Source organism: Vespula pensylvanica, chromosome 1 (genome assembly GCF_014466175.1).
Source record: "Vespula pensylvanica isolate Volc-1 chromosome 1, ASM1446617v1, whole genome shotgun sequence".
In the NCBI taxonomy this organism is placed as follows: Eukaryota; Metazoa; Arthropoda; class Insecta; order Hymenoptera; family Vespidae; genus Vespula; species Vespula pensylvanica.
In genome coordinates this window covers 11,017,627-11,035,699 of record NC_057685.1, presented here as the reverse complement: position 1 = coordinate 11,035,699, position 18,073 = coordinate 11,017,627, and the positions used below count along the sequence as shown (strand labels likewise).

The 18,073-nt window shown below is 29.2% G+C and overlaps 3 protein-coding genes across 3 annotated transcripts; 2 read left to right on the top strand and 1 right to left on the bottom strand.

The window, feature by feature from the left end:
* The first annotated feature begins 5,102 nt into the window (after positions 1-5,102).
* Positions 5,103-6,450, top strand: LOC122633089. The gene is made up of 7 exons (XM_043820636.1): positions 5,103-5,273; positions 5,339-5,455; positions 5,552-5,669; positions 5,735-5,996; positions 6,069-6,185; positions 6,256-6,346; positions 6,406-6,450. Exons 1-7 carry the CDS (start codon positions 5,103-5,105, stop codon positions 6,448-6,450), a joined length of 921 nt encoding a protein of 306 aa, XP_043676571.1.
* Positions 6,451-8,418: 1,968 nt separating this feature from the next.
* Positions 8,419-13,092, top strand: LOC122633085. The gene is made up of 16 exons (XM_043820622.1): positions 8,419-8,562; positions 8,631-8,759; positions 8,855-8,972; positions 9,048-9,309; positions 9,428-9,538; positions 9,613-9,703; positions 9,832-9,980; positions 10,095-10,189; positions 10,296-10,354; positions 11,674-11,692; positions 11,768-12,029; positions 12,091-12,207; positions 12,347-12,437; positions 12,511-12,659; positions 12,757-12,889; positions 12,961-13,092. The coding sequence occupies exons 1-16, from the start codon at positions 8,419-8,421 to the stop codon at positions 13,009-13,011; spliced, it is 1,980 nt and encodes a 659-aa protein (XP_043676557.1). The 3' UTR covers positions 13,012-13,092.
* A 99-nt stretch (positions 13,093-13,191) lies between these two features.
* LOC122635762 (pro-resilin-like) lies at positions 13,192-16,431 on the bottom strand. Its single transcript, XM_043826419.1, has 4 exons — positions 16,187-16,431; positions 14,901-15,113; positions 13,617-13,926; positions 13,192-13,508 (listed from the first exon to the last, which is right to left on the bottom strand). The coding sequence occupies exons 1-4, from the start codon at positions 16,208-16,210 to the stop codon at positions 13,336-13,338; spliced, it is 720 nt and encodes a 239-aa protein (XP_043682354.1). The 5' UTR covers positions 16,211-16,431; the 3' UTR covers positions 13,192-13,335.
* Positions 16,432-18,073: the final 1,642 nt, after the last annotated feature.

The window sequence follows — 18,073 nt, the reverse complement described above, 5'->3', positions numbered from 1 at the left end:
ATTTATAATCAGTTTTAAAATATTTCTTTTAATCGTTATATTTTGCGTTTAAATACGCAAATATCACGCTTGAATAATAACGACATCATACTTCGTCCATAATGTTGCAAGTAAACACCACATGCATATATACACATCTATCGATAAGAAATATTTTAAAATTATCATAAAAGTATTTTTAAAAAGACTTTATCTTCCTAATAGACAAAACGATACATACTTTTTCAAATAGATGTATATAATCGACGAAGTATGACGATTTTTGTGATCGCGTAGAAAAAATTATAAATAACTTAAAAATAAATATAACTTATTAATACTAATCTTAAAAACTAAGCGATAAAAAAAATATTTATATTATGTGGAATATTATTGTTGTTTTCTAATGATAATTATCAATAAAGGAAGATTCATATTTTATATTTAAAGCTGTTTGAATCACTGGACCACATAATATAAAAGTTATCGTTGATAAAATTTTTGTAGATATTATCTTTTTCGTAGATATTAAAGATAAAGTTAACGATGGAAAATTTCAAGGAAATTCTAACTTGTATGATGCATATAATCGGAAACGTGGCTTGGGCATTTATAAACTGTTATTTTGGACAAAAAGTGATAGATAGTAGTTCCGACGTGTACACAAAAATGTAAGTATTGAGTTATAGATTTAAACGAATGATATTTTATTGAATAAAAAGATATATATTTTTTATTCCAAATTTTAAGATGCAATTCGAGATGGTATTTATCTTCTACAAAAATGCAAAAGATAATCTTATTAATAATAACGAGAAGCTTGAAACCGTCTTACGTATCGATTGGTGGAACATTCATATCTTCGTTGGAACTTTTTGCCTCGGTAAAATCTATAACTAGATTGTATATTCTTACTACATTCGATTATTATTAATTTATTATTCTTGTTTCTAGATGGTACAAACGTCAATCTCATACGCCATGGTATTATATTCTCTATGAGAATACATCCGCGATTTTCGAGATCTTGTTGTCACATCGTAGCATTATAATTGCAATAAATATAAGCATCTGAAGACATGCTAAACTTAATAAGTAGATTATGAAAGAGATCCAAATACAATAACGTTAGAAATAATTCTTTATCCCTGATTTATCCGAATTTCTTTATTTTCGTATTTCTAGTTCGTCACAAGTTGACTCTTCTTTTCTTCTTTCTTTCTTTTTTTTTTTTTTATTTTGTTATTTCTTCCTCACCGTCACTATTTTTTTAAGTTCACGAAATAAATTGAAAGCCGCGCAAGGAATCGATAATGGTAAGTAACGAAAGACGATATATGTCCGACTGAAGAAAAATACGTAGTTCGAGTATTATCAAAGTGCGCAAGTCTTACTGAAGAGAGGGAAATGCTTTATACTAATAAAGAATTCCCATAATTATATTCCGTAGAAGAAGGGACACTCGTACGACTATTTTACAAAAGGGTTCATATAACTGCATTTAATCGAGTTATTATCGTCAACGTAATATGCCTTTCTTCTTTTTATTATTTTTCAACTTTCCTCTTGAAGTTTTCTCTTTCATCAAAAAAAGAAAAAAAATGTTAAATAATTAGTGTTCTATTGTCACTTCCTTTATTATTCATTACTGGAAATAAGGGAGAAGCTACAGTGAAAGAAAATGAAATTGAAAGTGAAAAGAAAGGAAATACTTAACGAAGAGACAAAGCTGGTGACAATTTCTCAGTTTCGATTCTTGATTTCGCACATCAGATTCGAACGTTCATCGTAAGGAATGGACTTCTCAGTAAGGAAGGAATTCTTTTTCGAAAATGATCATTACGATTTTATTCAGATCAGTCTTTCTCCAATTGGACTTTGGCCTTCTACCGAACGAAAAACCAGATTAATTAGAAGGTTTATCGTTATACTTAACTGTTTTTCTATTTTATTGTTGCAGGTAATAAAAATGTAACAATGTCAAAAGCATAACGTTTAGTAACTATGATGTTTACTTATCCATCGAAGATAAAAAAGCATGAATTGACTTTTTTTTCAGACGCTGAAGATCATTATGACTAACTATAAAATAGATATAATTTTCGAAATTTTGCCGTATTTTCTTATCTGTTTCGCTGGAATTTTTATGCACTTGAATAATTCTATCAACTCATCACAGGTACATGCAACGTAAAAAAATCGACATTTTTCAAATGCTTTGTCTCTTTTATTATTAAACAAAATTATTTTTTTTCTAATTCGTAATTTACATTTTTAGATGTATAGACTCTTGGAGATCATCAAAGACGATTGGCACGAGCAAGAAGGGACGAAAGAATTTGAAGTAATGAAAAAATTTGCACAGGATTCGAAAACCTACTCGATAATAATGTTGGGTAACTATAAAATAAAAAATTGTTGATGGTGTATTACAGATCAAAATATAAAGATTTTATGATACAAAGTTTATTCTAGCAATATTTTATGTACCGGTTTATGTAATGATGATTGCATCTACTCTACCTCTTGCTCTCGATTTCATCAATCCTTTGAATGAGACTCGTCCACGGACTCTTCCATTTTTAATGGAATTTTATGTCGATGAACAAAAACACTTTTGTCCATTGTTAATGATAATATTCGTTATGCTACTAATATTAGGTCTAACCTTGATAAGCAACTGTACTCTGTTTTTGGTCTTCATACAACATCTTTGTGGAATGTTCTACGTTGTCGGGTAAGCTCAATTATCATTCATTATCCTTCAAGTAACTTGTAATTAATTAAAATAAGAAAACCAAATTGAATTTTATTATCGTTATTTCAATCGTATTCTTATTTTTATTTAATTGTTTATTTATATTTTCTAGTAACATGGTCGACAATGTCTTTAATGATAAACATTGTTCCGAAGTTGAAACTTACGCGAAAATAGTCCGTTGTATAAAATATCATAAACAGGCATTAGAGTTAGTATAAAATTTAAATAGCGTATCAAGTTTTTCATATTGAAGGGCTGACATGTAACGCACTGTATTTACACATTTTAAGATTTGAAATGAAACTACGTGCATTATACGAACACGTTTACTTGGGATTAGTTATAATAGGGCTCTTTCTTATGGCCACTTCTGTTATACAGGTAAAGAATATTTCTATAATTTCTGTGATATTCAACTTTGTTGTATAATAAGTTGTTGAGTAATGATTTAGACGAAATATCAACAACGCATTTTTATTTACAAATTATTTTTTTTTAATTGTTCGTAGCTGATACAAAAAAATACATTCAAACTGGAAAATCCAATAGAATCTTTGGTATCCATCACCATTTTTATCAGTAGTACGATCATAATATATTTAAAGTGCTATTTCGGTCAGAAATTAATCGATCACAGCACTTATCTATTGAATAAAATGTAATTCTTTTTTATATATTAACTTTTATTAAATTTTTAAAAAATTAAAGAACTTATTAAATTAATTTAAAAATTTATTAATTTTATAAAAATAGTTATTATTATAGGAAAGAATACGAAATATTTAAAGAGCAAATATTTTATCATTGTTTTTTCAGATTCAATACGCCTTGGTACTTGCTTACTAAAAAATCACAGATATTACTCTGGTTCATGATGGCTAGAAGCACAAAACCATGTTATTTATCATGTGGCAAGCCCTTTTGTATATCTATTCAATTTTTCGCATCGGTAAGATATGAAACGAAAATTATATTATTCCGTAACATCTAGTTTCAATAAAATATACATATGTATTTTCTTTTTAAGATGCTACAAACCGCAGTATCCTACGCGATGGTATTTTGTTCTTTACATTAATCAATTTATCTTACTTGTATGTCTATAACTTTGTAATTCAATATATATTATTACTACAATGTGAAAGTTGAAGTTATTAATGTTCAAACAAAAAAGAAAAGAAAATAAAGAATAGCATATAAAACTAATTGCATATAATAATATATAATGATAAAAAGGAAAAACAAACGTTAAAACAATCAATGATACTGAACGTTATATTTTCAAGAAAGCGAAAAAATGTTTCTTAAACATCTCCGCCTTCCCCATTGTAAACCGAAAAAATACGAGTTACACAGTATTAAAATCATTACCATCAACACGTATGAACTTTTCTACTTCCTTGTGTAGAACCTATATTTTCTTCTCTCTTTTCAGAATGATATACATGCAGTAATACATATTGCCTACCATAGAGATTATAAAAATACATTTGACTACCATAAGAGAATAAATGAAGCAGGCAAACAATATTTTCAATGAAGCTCAAAATGTTGCTTGATTTCATGAGTGATACTCAAAAAATACATTTAATTATCGATATAAAATTTAGAGATAATCTCGATTAATTTCAAAATCAATTTTTCACTTCAAGCAAGAAATTAAATAATTCAATTATACTTACGTAGATAGGTAGCAAAATAAGAACATCACAATCGATAAGAACATTCAATCTTTTTCGTGAAATTATAAAATAATTAGCGAAAAGTAAATTACCGAAAAGGTAAAAGTAAAAAGAGAAAAAAGGAACAAAAAAATTATATCTCTTAAAATTATTATAAACATTTTTCACATTTAATACTATCATATATGATTAACTTTGATATAGATATTTATACAATTTTTTCTTTATATATATATATATTTTTTACTTTTTTTTCTTATATCATATCCTTTTTTACCTGAAATACCAAGTTTCATTGCAACAACTAAAAAAAACTGACTGTATTCTGCGTTCTCTTCGTTCGAAAGAGCACGAAGAGCGCAAGTCATGCCGAAGAGAGGGGCAAATCGTGCTTGCAGACTATTTTTCTATAATTATTGATTAATAAACGTAAATTTAAAGTAGGAGTACGCGTGACAAAATCATAATGATTGACACTTCTCACTGTCACATTTCTCTCCCCTTTTTTCATTAGACGCGTGTATGTTCAAAGAAGTCGTTTATTATTCACTGGCTAGAAAAAGGAAGGGTTTGTCTCCACGAAGGTAGAAGGGAAATTATCATTCGATGGTATAATAGCCAACAGGAAGAAACATAAAACCATAAAATATAACAAAAAATAAATGAAAAAAACATTTCACATGGCTCACGATTGTCAAGTAAGGGAACTAGATTACTTTGAGAAACGTTACTGCAAACTCAATCGAATTTGTTTATCACTGATCGGACTTTGGCCTTATTCCGCACCAAAAAAGAGATTCTTTCGAAAGCTAGTCGTAAACGGTACTTTTTTGATCATTTTGATAGTACAGGTAAATGATACAATTTAAATCACTTTGTCCGAAAATATAAAACTTTGATAAGATCTTACCTTCAGATAACATCTATCATTACGGTAGACGACTTTCAATTACTCATGGAAGTTATTTCCAATTTTGTCTTATATTTAACCTGTGTATTGATGTATTACAATAGCCTATTCAATATGTCAAAGGTATGAATGTTGAATAATTCAAATAGTATTAAAAAAATGACGTTACAAAAAATAAGAAAAATAATTCTAATTAATAATTCGCGAGTGATGTTATAGATAAGTCAATTATTAGAGCTTATTAAACAAGATTGGCTCGAAAAGGAAAATATGAAGGAATTTGAAATCATGAAGAAATACGCAAAGGATGGTAGAATGTACTCATTGATGATAATAAGTAAGTCGAATAGGTAATTTAATTTAAACTTATATATAACTAACTTAATAATTGTTCTTTTTTAGTGTTGACTTATGGGTTGATTTTTTTGGTGATGTCCGTATCAGCTATACCATATATTCTAGATATATATTTTCCTCTAAATCAAACTCGATTTCACACTTTACCATTCTCGGTAGAATTGTTTATAGATACAGACAAATACTACTGTCTGGCATTCTTTATCATTTTTTTCACATCTTCTTTATCGTGCATAGTTGTAGTAGGCAATTACACATTGTTCGCAGTACTTGTTTATCACATTTGCGGAATGTTTTGCGTAGTTAGGTAAAAACATTTCAACAATTTATGATTGATTAAATACCTGATTTAATAATTTCATCGTCCGTTTATTTTCAGAAATATGTTGGATGACGTAGTGGATGTCACAAAGGAATATGTACATGATCGTAATACAGAGGACATAGCCTATGCAAAAATAATTCGTAGTATAAAATATCACAAAAAGACTTTAGAGTTAGTATGAGATAAAACGTTTAATAACTTCTTATGTTCTCTTTTCATTAAGAAATTTGTATTCTTCAAGATTCGACTCCATCTTTAATTCCTCCTTCGAACAGGGTCTTTCAATCCTGATAGTACTTGGTTCATTTATTATAATAATTACGTTTTTACGGGTGAATTATACCTTTGTTTTAATTATTCAATTAAACTTGACAAATTGTATTTACTATAGTTTTTGTTTTTTATAGCTATTAAAAAATTCCGCATTCGAGTATGAAAATATAAGAGAAACCATTTCTTCGATTTTAAATATCATTGTCAACTGTGGTATACTCTACATGAAATGTCATTTAGGTCAGAAAATAATAGATCACAGCGTTCTTATATTCGATAAAACGTAAACTTTTTTCTTTTTATCTTCAATTAATTTTAAGATTTGATAAGATCAACTATAATGAAAATCTATTTTACTATGCAACAATCGATAATTCACAGGTTCGATATGCCATGGTATATGCTTTCTAAAAAATCACAAATGTTATTATGCTTCATGATGATGAGAAGTCTGAAACCTTGTTATTTTGTGCTTGCGAATTTTTTTATCTTATCTATCAAATTTTCCATATCGGTAAGCAATTAATTACTCGCATTATACCATTTTTATTTTTACATTAAATCTATATGCATACTTTGTGTTTAAGGTCATTCAAACGACTTTGTCTTACGCCATGGTTATGTATTCTCTGCAATAATTTTTGTGAAAACATGATATTCGAGTTTGTTCTTCTAATCGAAAATTCTAAATGATCATCGGTATTTAAGAGATTAATGCTATAGATTATATAGAGATAATGCAAAGAAAGAAATAAGAACAAAACATAAAAACATAAAATAAATAAAAGTAATATAGATAAATGTGAAAAATATTATCTTCCCGCAGTTAAATTTTTAATTGTATTATTCTTATTAATCGTATAACTTATTATAAAATATGCCTACCTATAAATTAAAGTATACATACCTATAAATTAAAAGCAAATTGAATATCTCGTTTGTTAAGAGGAACAGAAAAAAAAATTTGTTAGAAAAAAAATTTCATAATTTCATTGTTTAAGAGTAGGAAATAAAACATCCGACTTTTGATTAAATCGAGAGTTTAATGATTTTTAGTTTTCTTTTTTCGAAACATCCAATATTTTTTTAATTATTTAATCATTTTATTCAATTATCTTTAAGAAATTATTAAAGGAGTATAAACTTAAAGTTAATAATTAACGAAATAATTAGTTTAATTAATGTAGGTGACAATCTAACAGGGCCTTTTATTTAACCATATAAAGATTATTAAATTATGTATTCACTATGTTTAGTATTAATGTTTCTGTCTACACAGTATATTTCACACGTTGATATCTCGTTAATCATTAACATTAGAATTATATTTGTTTAATAATTTTTTACTGATAATTGATTAAAATACCTATTTAATTAAAAAATGCAAGGTGTTCCATAAAAAAAAAAATCTAAAAATCATTAAATTTTCGATTTAATTAAAAGTCGGATATTTTATTTCATACTCTTAAAATATTTGACACATGAAATAATAAAACATGTTACATTTTAACATATTTTTTTTCTATTGTTTCTAACAAAGAAAATATTCAATCGATCCATAATATACGATCAACTATATAATCTCTTTTTCTTTTCTTTTACCACTTTAAAAAAGTTCACTGATTAAACATTACATAAGTATGAAATACTGTAGATTCATACAAAAGCAATAATAAAAATCAATAGTGACCAGCTATTAAAGACGGCATATGTCCAACTAAAAAAGCTTAACTCACTCGTAATGTTGGACGTAGAAACTATAACATCGAATGTATATCCTGGTTGAAAAAGGGGAAGAAGAAAATTATCTTGATTATGGGTTATGTGAGAAACATACACCTACATATACACGCAAAGTTATAATGACACCGACGCGTGTTATGTTTCTCGCCCCGCCGATTACATATATCTTTCTATATTCTTCATCCCTTTAGCTTAGAAGGAAATAAAAAAGATTATAACGTACGTCGGTACCACGCATGGTTTAAATATTAATCATATAACAGAAAGACAAGAAAACGAAAATATTGTAAGAGGGTAATTTAATAACAAAAACATTTAGAAGACTTTATTTGCAAAGCTGTGAAGAGTTTTTCTATCAGTTTGTTATTTTGATTTTTGATACGGAAAAATGAATTTTCTGGAGACTCATTGTTTTAGTCCACATAGAATTTGTTTAAGTTTGACTGGTTTGTGGCCTTACACCAAGACAAAATGGAAATTGATTGGAACACTTCTTATAAACTTCATTTTGATTAACATACCGATATCGCTGGTAAAAGACAATGTTATAGATGTTAATTAAAAATATATAACATATAGAGAAATTAAATATATTTTCAGATATTAAATGTTACTTGCATTTCCGTTGAACATTATAACATCAAATTAATTTCCGCGATTCTCTGGTACTTTCTAATATATCTTTATTACGCTTTATCATATTACAACAATTTCTTTAAATTGTCGAAAGTATGATCAAATTGAATAATTAATTACCGTAATTTAATTATTTTTACAATATATCGATAGCATTTTTTTCCTTTTTTTTTCAAATAATTTTATAGATAAGGAAACTTCTAACACGTATTAATCGTGATTGGTGTGAGAGAGGAGATACAAAAGAATTCAAAATTATGAAACAATACGCGGAGGAGAGCAGGATCTACATGATTCTCATGATAAGTAAGTATCACAATTTCTTATTAATAATTCTTATTGACAAAATTATTTATTATTAATTACATAATATTCTTTTAGTTATTAATTACGCATCATTATCTGCAAACGTTTTTATACCAGCTACGCCTTTTATTCTTGATATTTTTTATCCATTAAATGAAACCAGGCCACGCTTATTTCCATTTCCAGTAAAATTTTTGATAGACACGCAAAAATACTATTATTTCTTATTAATAATAACTTATATCAGTGTTTCGCTATTACTCTTAGCTGGCATATCACATTACGCATTTTGTCTTTCGTTCGTACAACACGCATGTGGAATGTATATGGTCGTCGGGTAAAATGAAAGGAAACATTAAATATTTTACACATTTCAATATTTAAGATATCACGATATTATTATCTATTTTTATCTATTTTATTTTATTTTATTTTATTATTTTTTTTTTTTTTAGGAATATGTTGGAAAATCTGTTTGATGATGAAAAATTCGATAATTCTAAGTTGGAGGATGAATTTTATCCAAAAATTGTCCAAAGTATAAAATACCATAAAGAAGCTTTGAAGTTAGTATAATATTCGTTTACATGAATTTTATCAGAATTAATTGTAATTTATTTTCATAAATTTATTGCCAAAGATTTAGCGCTGATTTGAATTCTTTATATGAAACTACTTACTTTTTTATGTTGATACTTGGACCTTTTCTCATGGGTTGTGGATTTATTCAAGTGAGTAACGTTTACAAGCATTTTATCAAATAATAAAAATAAAATAAAATGTATTAACAATGAATTTCTTATTTGAATTAAAATCGAATTGATCAACTAAATGAATTTATTTTATGAAATTCATATAGATATTGCAAGATGATGCGTTTACAATTGAAAATCTAGCAGGATCTATTGTAATTATTATAAACATTATATGTAACCTGATAGTAATATACTGGAATTGCTATTTGGGTCAAAAAATAATAGATCATAGTGTTCTTCTAGTCGATAAAGCGTAATTTACATTTAAATATTTACACTTTGATGCATGTCAATATAAAAAATAGATAAAAAGAGAAATAATTGTTTATATTTTTACTGAACGAATTTAAATATTTTTATTTTACAGATACAGTACGCCATGGTACATGTTATCTGTTAGATCACAAATCTTATTTAAATTTATCATAATGAGGAGTATGAGAACCTCTTATTTATCTCTTGGCAAGTTTTCTATCTTGTCAGTCAAATTCTTTGCTTCGGTAAGAAACTCATGATCTCTCGATTATTTTTATAAGGAGTATTAACATATTTATTTGATACATTTTAGTTAATACAAACTGCACTGTCCTATGCAACAGTTGCGAACTCCATACGATAATTCTTACTGTAAGAGTTTCAAAAATGTAAGAACTCATTATTTGTTAGTATTAATAGATTTAAATTATATGTAAATATCGAAAAAAAAAAAGGAAATATGAAGAAAAAATTTCAGTATTAATTGTAGAATCTATAAAATAAAAACGTTGATTGTAACTGAATAAGAAAATTGAATTAAGACATTTGTATCACTCTTACTAATGTAGCGTATAATGTGAGTCTCTTCAGCATTAAATTCTTCGAAGATCTCCGTTGATTTCCGTTGAACTGTCCGATATTACTCTCTACTTTTTTTCTATATCACTTTTTTTTCAAGGATCTTATAAATTCGATACGTAACGAAAGATGTCACATAAACGACTGAAGCTAGATCGTCGCTTAGTTGAACTACGACTCAAGAGCGCAAGTCAAAAGAAGGGAAAGAAAAGAAGGGATATAAATTGATACTTATATAAAATGTCCTTTATTGTAGGTTAAGGAAACGCGTGAGACAATAATAATTGTCGACAGATGTTTGAATTCTTTCCTGTCTCCCATTTTTTCATAGTAACGCATAAAAGCAGAACGGAGAGTATAAAAGAAACATTATGCTTATTATTATTAATGAATCGGACGAGGGCAGAATCCGAGGGAGAGAAAATAAAAAAGCAAACATTATCGTTCAGTTATTTCAGTGAAGAAAAAAAAACAAGTCTGAATAGATAAGAAAGAAATGAATTTTTTCGAGAGCCGTTATTTCAATACAAATCGAATCGCTTTGTTTTTGATCGGTCTCTGGTCTTATGCTAAGCCGAAATGGAGGTTTATCGGAACTTTTATCACAAACGCCAATTTTTTCAGCATAGGAATATCACAGGTGCGTAATCGATAAAAAAAAAATCTCTTGAAATGTAAGCGATTCAATTTTAGTTAATGAGTTATGCTTCGTTTTAGTTAATAAACCTTATTTTTGGGGGCATATATTTCTCCGACATCAAATTAATCGCCATAATTCTTTCAAACTTCCTAACGTACTTTTGCCACATCGTGATATATTACAACAATTACTACAATCTGTCGAAAGTATTTGTCTTATTAGTTATTTTACTGCCTTGTTATACATCTACTTTAGTGAATTATAGTATAAGCAGTACAATATTTTTTTATCGTCTAATTTAAATTTGTTATCGTAAACAAAAATTTAGTGTCATTTTTTTCTATTTCTTGTGTCTTTTCAAGTAATCTTACAGATAAATAATCTTTTGGAGCGTATTCAGCGTGATTGGTACAATAAAGAAGGTACGAAGGAATTTGAAATTATGAAAAAATTCGCAGAAGAAGGAAGAGTATATACGATAATCATAATAAGTAAACTTATTTCTTTCAATGATGGTTCATTTTTTATTTACCCAATGTTTAATTTACAAATACAAATTTTTCTAGTAATTTACCTTACGTCTATTATTGGGATCTCGCTTATATCGATCTTCCCTGTTTTTCTCGATATCATTAATCCATTGAATGAAACTAGATATCGTGAGTTACCTTATCCAGTGGTAGATTTTATAGATCAACAAAAATATTTTTATCACTTGTCGATGCTATCTTTCATGGTGGTATTAGACATGAGTTTTTGTGGAATAGCTAACTACGCTCTTATTGCTATCTTTATACAATATATGTGTGGAATGTTTTCTGTCGTTGGGTAAGAAAAACAATAAATACTCTTCCTTGAAATATTGAATCTGTACGATCTATTTTTTCAGAAACATGTTGGAAAATGCATTAGATAGTAAATTAATAAAATCTGACGATCCCAATAAAGAAGCTAAAATTTATGCGAAAATTGTTCGTAGTATAAAGTACCACAAAGAAGCTTTAAAGTTAGTAATTTATGTACGCACACATATTTTATATATATATATATATATATATATATATATATATATATATATGTAAATGTACATGTATATGTATATAATTTATCGATTAATTTATCTATTTGCAATCATATTTATAAAGGTTTGATGCTGATTTTAATGCTTTGTTTGAAACCACATATCTTATAATGTTGATATGTGCACCTATTCTCGTAACCCTAGGATTCGTTCGAGTAAGCAATAATTTTATAAATCATTTTTAAATGTGTTTTCATTATAGTATAGATCAACTAAATATATGTTTAGATATTACAGGATGATGCATTTGAGACAAAGAATCAGATGGAAACTATTCATAGTTTGATAAATGTTTTATGCAACTTATTTTTTGTGTATGGGAATTGTTACTTGGGCCAGAAAGTAATAGATCAAAGTGTTTTTGTATTCGACAAAGCGTAATCTTCTTTTATATATTTATATTTGATTAATTATATATAAAAAAGTATATTTATTAAAGGTTTGACGTCAGAAACATTCGTGTTCCATTTATAGATTCAGCGTACCATGGTACCTCCTTTCTAAAAGATCACAAATTCTAATCGAATTTATTATGATGAGAAGTGTAAAACCTTCTTATATATCGCTCGGCAAATTCTCCATCATGTCTATCAAGTTTTTTGCCTCGGTAAGAAATTAATGAACTTTTCTATGTTTAATTAGATATATTAATGTTATCGTTATTTTTCTACTTTCAAGTTAATACAAACTGCATTATCTTATGCGACCGTTGTCAACTCTCTACAATAATTATCGAATCTTATTGGATTTTGAAGAAATAGTATACCACAATTAGTATTACTAGTATTATTTTAAATTTAAGTGTTGTCCAATTACTAATTATTAAAAAATGAAATAATTAATAAAAAAAGCAATCATGGCTTTTTTACTGAACTAATGAAGAATACACATCGCATTGAAAGATGGAAAGTTGATTATTCTCGATTATATTCGACAAAACGGGAAATATAAGATATAAATGAAATTGAATTCCCTCGAGAATTAAGGAAACATTTATTTATTAAAAAAAAAAGGTAAAAATTTTATACAGTTATAATGGTCTTTTGTTTATATTTATCCAACTGGTGGACCATAAACTGGTGGTTTATAAGTGTTCCGCGTAACGTCACCAAAGTTATAATTATTATCCAGTGCATTCGAGCCAAATTGATAGCTATTCTGATTGTAATTGCTACCTCCGTGTTTATAATTATTATTATTATTATTATTGTAGCCAGCATTATTACCTGAAAAAAAAGATTCGTCATCAATGCTCGGGATTTTTACTTTCTGTAATAGCTTTGGATTGAACGAACAATCCGACCATAATCAGGACAAAAAGAAAAGAAAATTACCTCCGTTATATCCATTATTTATGCTGTTCCCTTGAAAGTCGTAGCCTTGATTGTTATTATTATTGTTATTGTTATAACCATTGTTCTGTGTATTATACTGATCGGGATAAGTCGCAGTGCCTTCATATCTCACATCTGCGTGAAAGCCAGTTCTCCAGTCGGCGGTATACGTCACAATCTGCGTTCTACCATCAGGAAGCTGTACTCTGTATTCTCCACGAACTGTTTCACCGTCGCTCGTCTCACGACGACCAAAATCGTTACCTGTAGCAGCGTCTTTTATCGCATAACCGAACTCGTACGATTTTGGCTATAAAAAAAAATTCAGACAAAAATTATCTTTCTTTTTCATTATAATTCCAAGAATAATATAAGGAAACATTCAAACGACATATGTATTTTATTGTTAAACAAAAGGAGAATATTCCTTGTATAATAATATTTTTTCATGTTTTTAGGTATATATTTTAGATATATAACTACAGGAAATCCTGTATATATTTGATATAAACGTCGAACAAAAAGTATAATAGACAAATTTCTCCTATATTAATTAAAATCTTGTACATCGAATTAAATACATATTAACTAAAAAAGAAATAGAAAATATTCCGCACTTCGTCGATAATAGTGCTTGCATTGAGTACTATCTATCAACAGGTAATTTTCTTTTAACTCGTATGATAAGTAACTTATTCGTATGTATATGCTTATATATATTACCACAAAGGATAAAAAAGTTACTACTTGATAGATGGCGCACACAAGTGACATTATCGACAAATATGGAGTGTTGCCTGCCTCTAGGCGCAAGACTTGATTACATATAAATACTTACAGAAAATTAATGAACAAACTTAACGAGTTCTATTTGAAGGAAATAATAATAATTTAATTAATAATGAAAAAACTAATTAAGATTCTTGATATCTAATAAAAATTTAATCAAAAAAATTTTCTCTGCAATCTTAAAAATAATAAAATGAAGTTAAATAAAAATACATATACATATGACGTAATTTAAAGCGATATAAAAAATACAAGTTAAAATAAAATATTTTTCGAACATGTAGGAATCGAAAGAATAGCAGGGTATATCATATATTTTGAACTGACGTCATACGAGTAACGAAATCACTTTGATCTTTACAAGTTTAGTGAAACTTCGAAGCTCATCAGAAATTTCACGAAAGCGTCATCGATTGTCAAGCGCACTCGTGCGATTTACTGACTGTAGCAAAGGATCGAAAGGAGCTAATTTGCTCGTAGACCCTCATTACTCACGTAATTATCGACGTAATCCTGATTGTCATTGTGTCCGTCATCGTAAGAGTGACCGCCATCGTGGGGTCTATAATTGTTGTTGCCACCGCCAAAATTTCCGTTGTTGCCACCGACGAAATTTCCGTTGTTACCTTCTCCAGGGTAACCGTACTGATTACTCAATGGTGGCTCGCAATACGCCAGTCCAATGCTGACTATCAGGAGGAGGTATATCTGCCGAAATGAAAATTTTTCTTTTGAGTGGAAAACGAATTACGAGTAGAAATCGACTATCTGAGAGCTTATCGAAAAAAACTTATAACGGTGAACCCACTTGGAAAGATCATCTCCCTATCTTTATTCTCTATTTTTCACAATATCGATTTCAAAAGTAGTATCGAATGATCGTTATTATCGAAAAAGTAAGATGTACCAACAAGTCGTTCCTTTCCTAAAGATTACTCATTCGTTAAGGAATAAAGGGTTCGGTGACGTAAGTTTAACATTATATGTATTGTTGTTATTATGCAAAAGGAAACTAGCAATCCTGCATCTATCAAAGTGTGAAATTGAACCGACTTGCGACACTTTTCACCGAGATGCATTCTCTCACGACAATGCACGAACAATACGTACGGTAAATGCATCAAGTATATAACGTTAACTTTAATCATTATAGACATGTTTGCGATGGGTCACTTAAACCGCAAATTTTTTTTTCATACAAATAGAAATTCAATCGATAACAGTACACGCAGGGATGAATACTCTTGAAATCTTTTGACGAAAATATTTTTGAAAATCTCTTCGTAGTTGCGTTAAGATCGTAAAAGATAAAGAAAAATTCTTTTTACAAAAGCTTCCGTTTTCCGAGTGGAAAAAAATGACGTATGTAGCAAAAGTATTCGCGGTTGAATTTCTCGTTTTCGTCGATCGTAGTACCTGCATAATATCCCGTCGCACGGGATAATATATAGGTACTACGTACGAGGCGAAAAAGAGGGGGAGGGATAAAAAGAATGAGAGAAAAGAGAAAAAGCCGCACCAAAAAAAAAAAAAAAAGAAAAAGAAAAAAGATCACACATTGCTTTTCCCTCGTCTCCCGACTATTCACTGGCTTTTCACGTACTTACGTTCGCAATAGTGGGAAAGCGAGAGATGATGGAGAAAGAAAAGGAGGAAAAGGAGACGAGAAAGAAAAAAAGAAAAAAGAAATATTGTAAAATGCAAAGAAAAGTGGAAATAAAGAAACTCGCTGCTGCACACCCGCCGTTTATCTCATGTATTTCACTATACTTTTCATTTACCTGACGACGTACTGAGGCATCCATGTCGTGAAGGAGCAAAAGGAAGAAAGAAGAGAAGATGAATGCGACTAGATGATCCGCGGGAGATGCATACAACGTTGACGACGACGGTGACGGCGATGACAATGATGACGAAAAAAAAAAAAACAAAAACAAAAAACTGCGTAAATCAAAAAATCGCGAAACCAAGAACGATTTCTCTCTGTCTCTCTTTCTCTTTCTCTTTCCTTTTCTCGTGACACGACTCTTCTCGCGGAGAGACAAACGTTGACGTTTTGCAGGATGTTACAGCTCTCTTATATAGCCAGCGCTCCTACTTCCACGAAGATTCCATTTCCTGCGTCGGCCGGTCGCTCGTGCTCGCGGATTCATCGTTCGAGCCTCTAGGAGGAGAACGGTGAAGAAAAAGGAGTAGGAGGATGACGAAGAGGACGAAGAGGGCGAATCCTCGGACCACTTCGTCGCAATTCCGAAATATATGTCGCGTGTCCTGGGTTAAATATATGTATGTATGTTCTATAAAAAAAATCTCATTTTTTGTTTTCTAATTATTAAATATAATAGGTAAAGAATAATTATTAATAGAATTAACAGCGAGATATATAGTAATTAATTTGATTAAATTATAAGAATTTATTATAAAAAAGAAAAACAAAATTCTTTACAAAATTCTTAACATCAAATTTATCCTTAAAAATTTTGCTGATTATTAGAGCTTCCTTGCTTATTTATTCAAATAAATAACAATTATAATTGTTACGATCTATTATCAAACACATGATAAATTAGTTTAATAATCGTTTAGAAAATTAATATTCCGTAGTTATCGATCATTTTCAGGATAATTAATCATCTTTAAAAATATAATTTTACAGGCAATTACCATTAAAAATCATCAATCAAATATACATGAAACTTTTTCGAGGGATTGTATGCGCGGGCGTATGTTTATGTGCATACGTGTAGGTACTCCAGTTCACATAGGAAAGATGGAAAGCCCGCGCTTTATTTCACCATTGTTTCACGGCCCCCGTGTACGTGCGATTTTTGGTCCCCTCACGTAAGAACGAAGAGAGCAGTAGCAACAGTCCGATGACGACGACGACGACAGCTATGAGAAGAAGACGTAGGGATCTTCTCTCACTCGCACGGAGAAAGCTGATTGCTTCATTGCGAACGCGCGGTAGCCGTGTGACGCCGTGGGATAACGTGAGCTAACGCATATCGACCGCCTTTTTCGAGGGAACGCTAATTAGGCAGTCGAGCCTTCATTATGACGACAGGACCAACATCCCTCTTTGCTTCTCCATTTTTTTTAATTATTCTAAAATTCAAACTCGAATATTTTCTTTCAATTTTTTAATATAACATTCTCCAAAAAATTCATTTCATTTTCTTTCATTTAAAAATGATAATTAGGTAATCGGGTCTTTATTAAGACAACAGAGGCAATCCTTCATTTACTAATTTCTTTCATTATTAAAAAATTTGGACATCGTATTTTATCAGAAACAAATTTTTTTCATTTCTGTTTAAGATTTAGTTTTAGAAAGGATTCATTCAATTTCCTCCTATGATGACCAAACAGTGGAATTTTATTTACGATGAATTTTTCTCTTGCTTTTTTTATCATTCAATAATTCAAACTTGAACAATTTCAATTTCGAGAGATGATGATCGTCAAACTATTAGTTACACAGCCAGGATCTAAAAAAAACTAGATTTTCATCAACCAAATATATCGCACCAAATGACGTCACATCTTGATTGAGCGACGATATCCTTTGATCTCGTTACGCAAGATGGGTTATCGCAAGGTGTTATCTTTGATAGCCTAGATTTCTCGGGATCTCTTAGGACGTGCCTCGAGTTTCTCAGTGACAGATA

Excerpts from the sequence above, each read along its gene's own strand:
- LOC122633089 (XM_043820636.1), top strand. The coding sequence starts at position 5,103 with ATGGCTCACGATTGTCAAGTAAGGGAACTAGATTACTTTGAGAAACGT. Across the intron at positions 5,670-5,734 it reads GTACTCATTGATGATAATAA|TGTTGACTTATGGGTTGATT; the intron begins GTAAGTCGAATA and ends GTTCTTTTTTAG. Across the intron at positions 6,347-6,405 it reads TAATAATTACGTTTTTACGG|TTTTTGTTTTTTATAGCTAT; the intron begins GTGAATTATACC and ends TATTTACTATAG.
- LOC122633085 (XM_043820622.1), top strand. The coding sequence starts at position 8,419 with ATGAATTTTCTGGAGACTCATTGTTTTAGTCCACATAGAATTTGTTTA. Across the intron at positions 8,973-9,047 it reads CTACATGATTCTCATGATAA|TTATTAATTACGCATCATTA; the intron begins GTAAGTATCACA and ends ATATTCTTTTAG. Across the intron at positions 12,208-12,346 it reads TACCACAAAGAAGCTTTAAA|GTTTGATGCTGATTTTAATG; the intron begins GTTAGTAATTTA and ends ATATTTATAAAG.
- LOC122635762 (XM_043826419.1), bottom strand. The coding sequence starts at position 16,210 with ATGGATGCCTCAGTACGTCGTCAG. Across the intron at positions 15,114-16,186 it reads ATGCCTCAGTACGTCGTCAG|ATATACCTCCTCCTGATAGT; the intron begins GTAAATGAAAAG and ends TCATTTCGGCAG. Across the intron at positions 13,509-13,616 it reads AAATAATGGATATAACGGAG|GTAATAATGCTGGCTACAAT; the intron begins GTAATTTTCTTT and ends CTTTTTTTTCAG.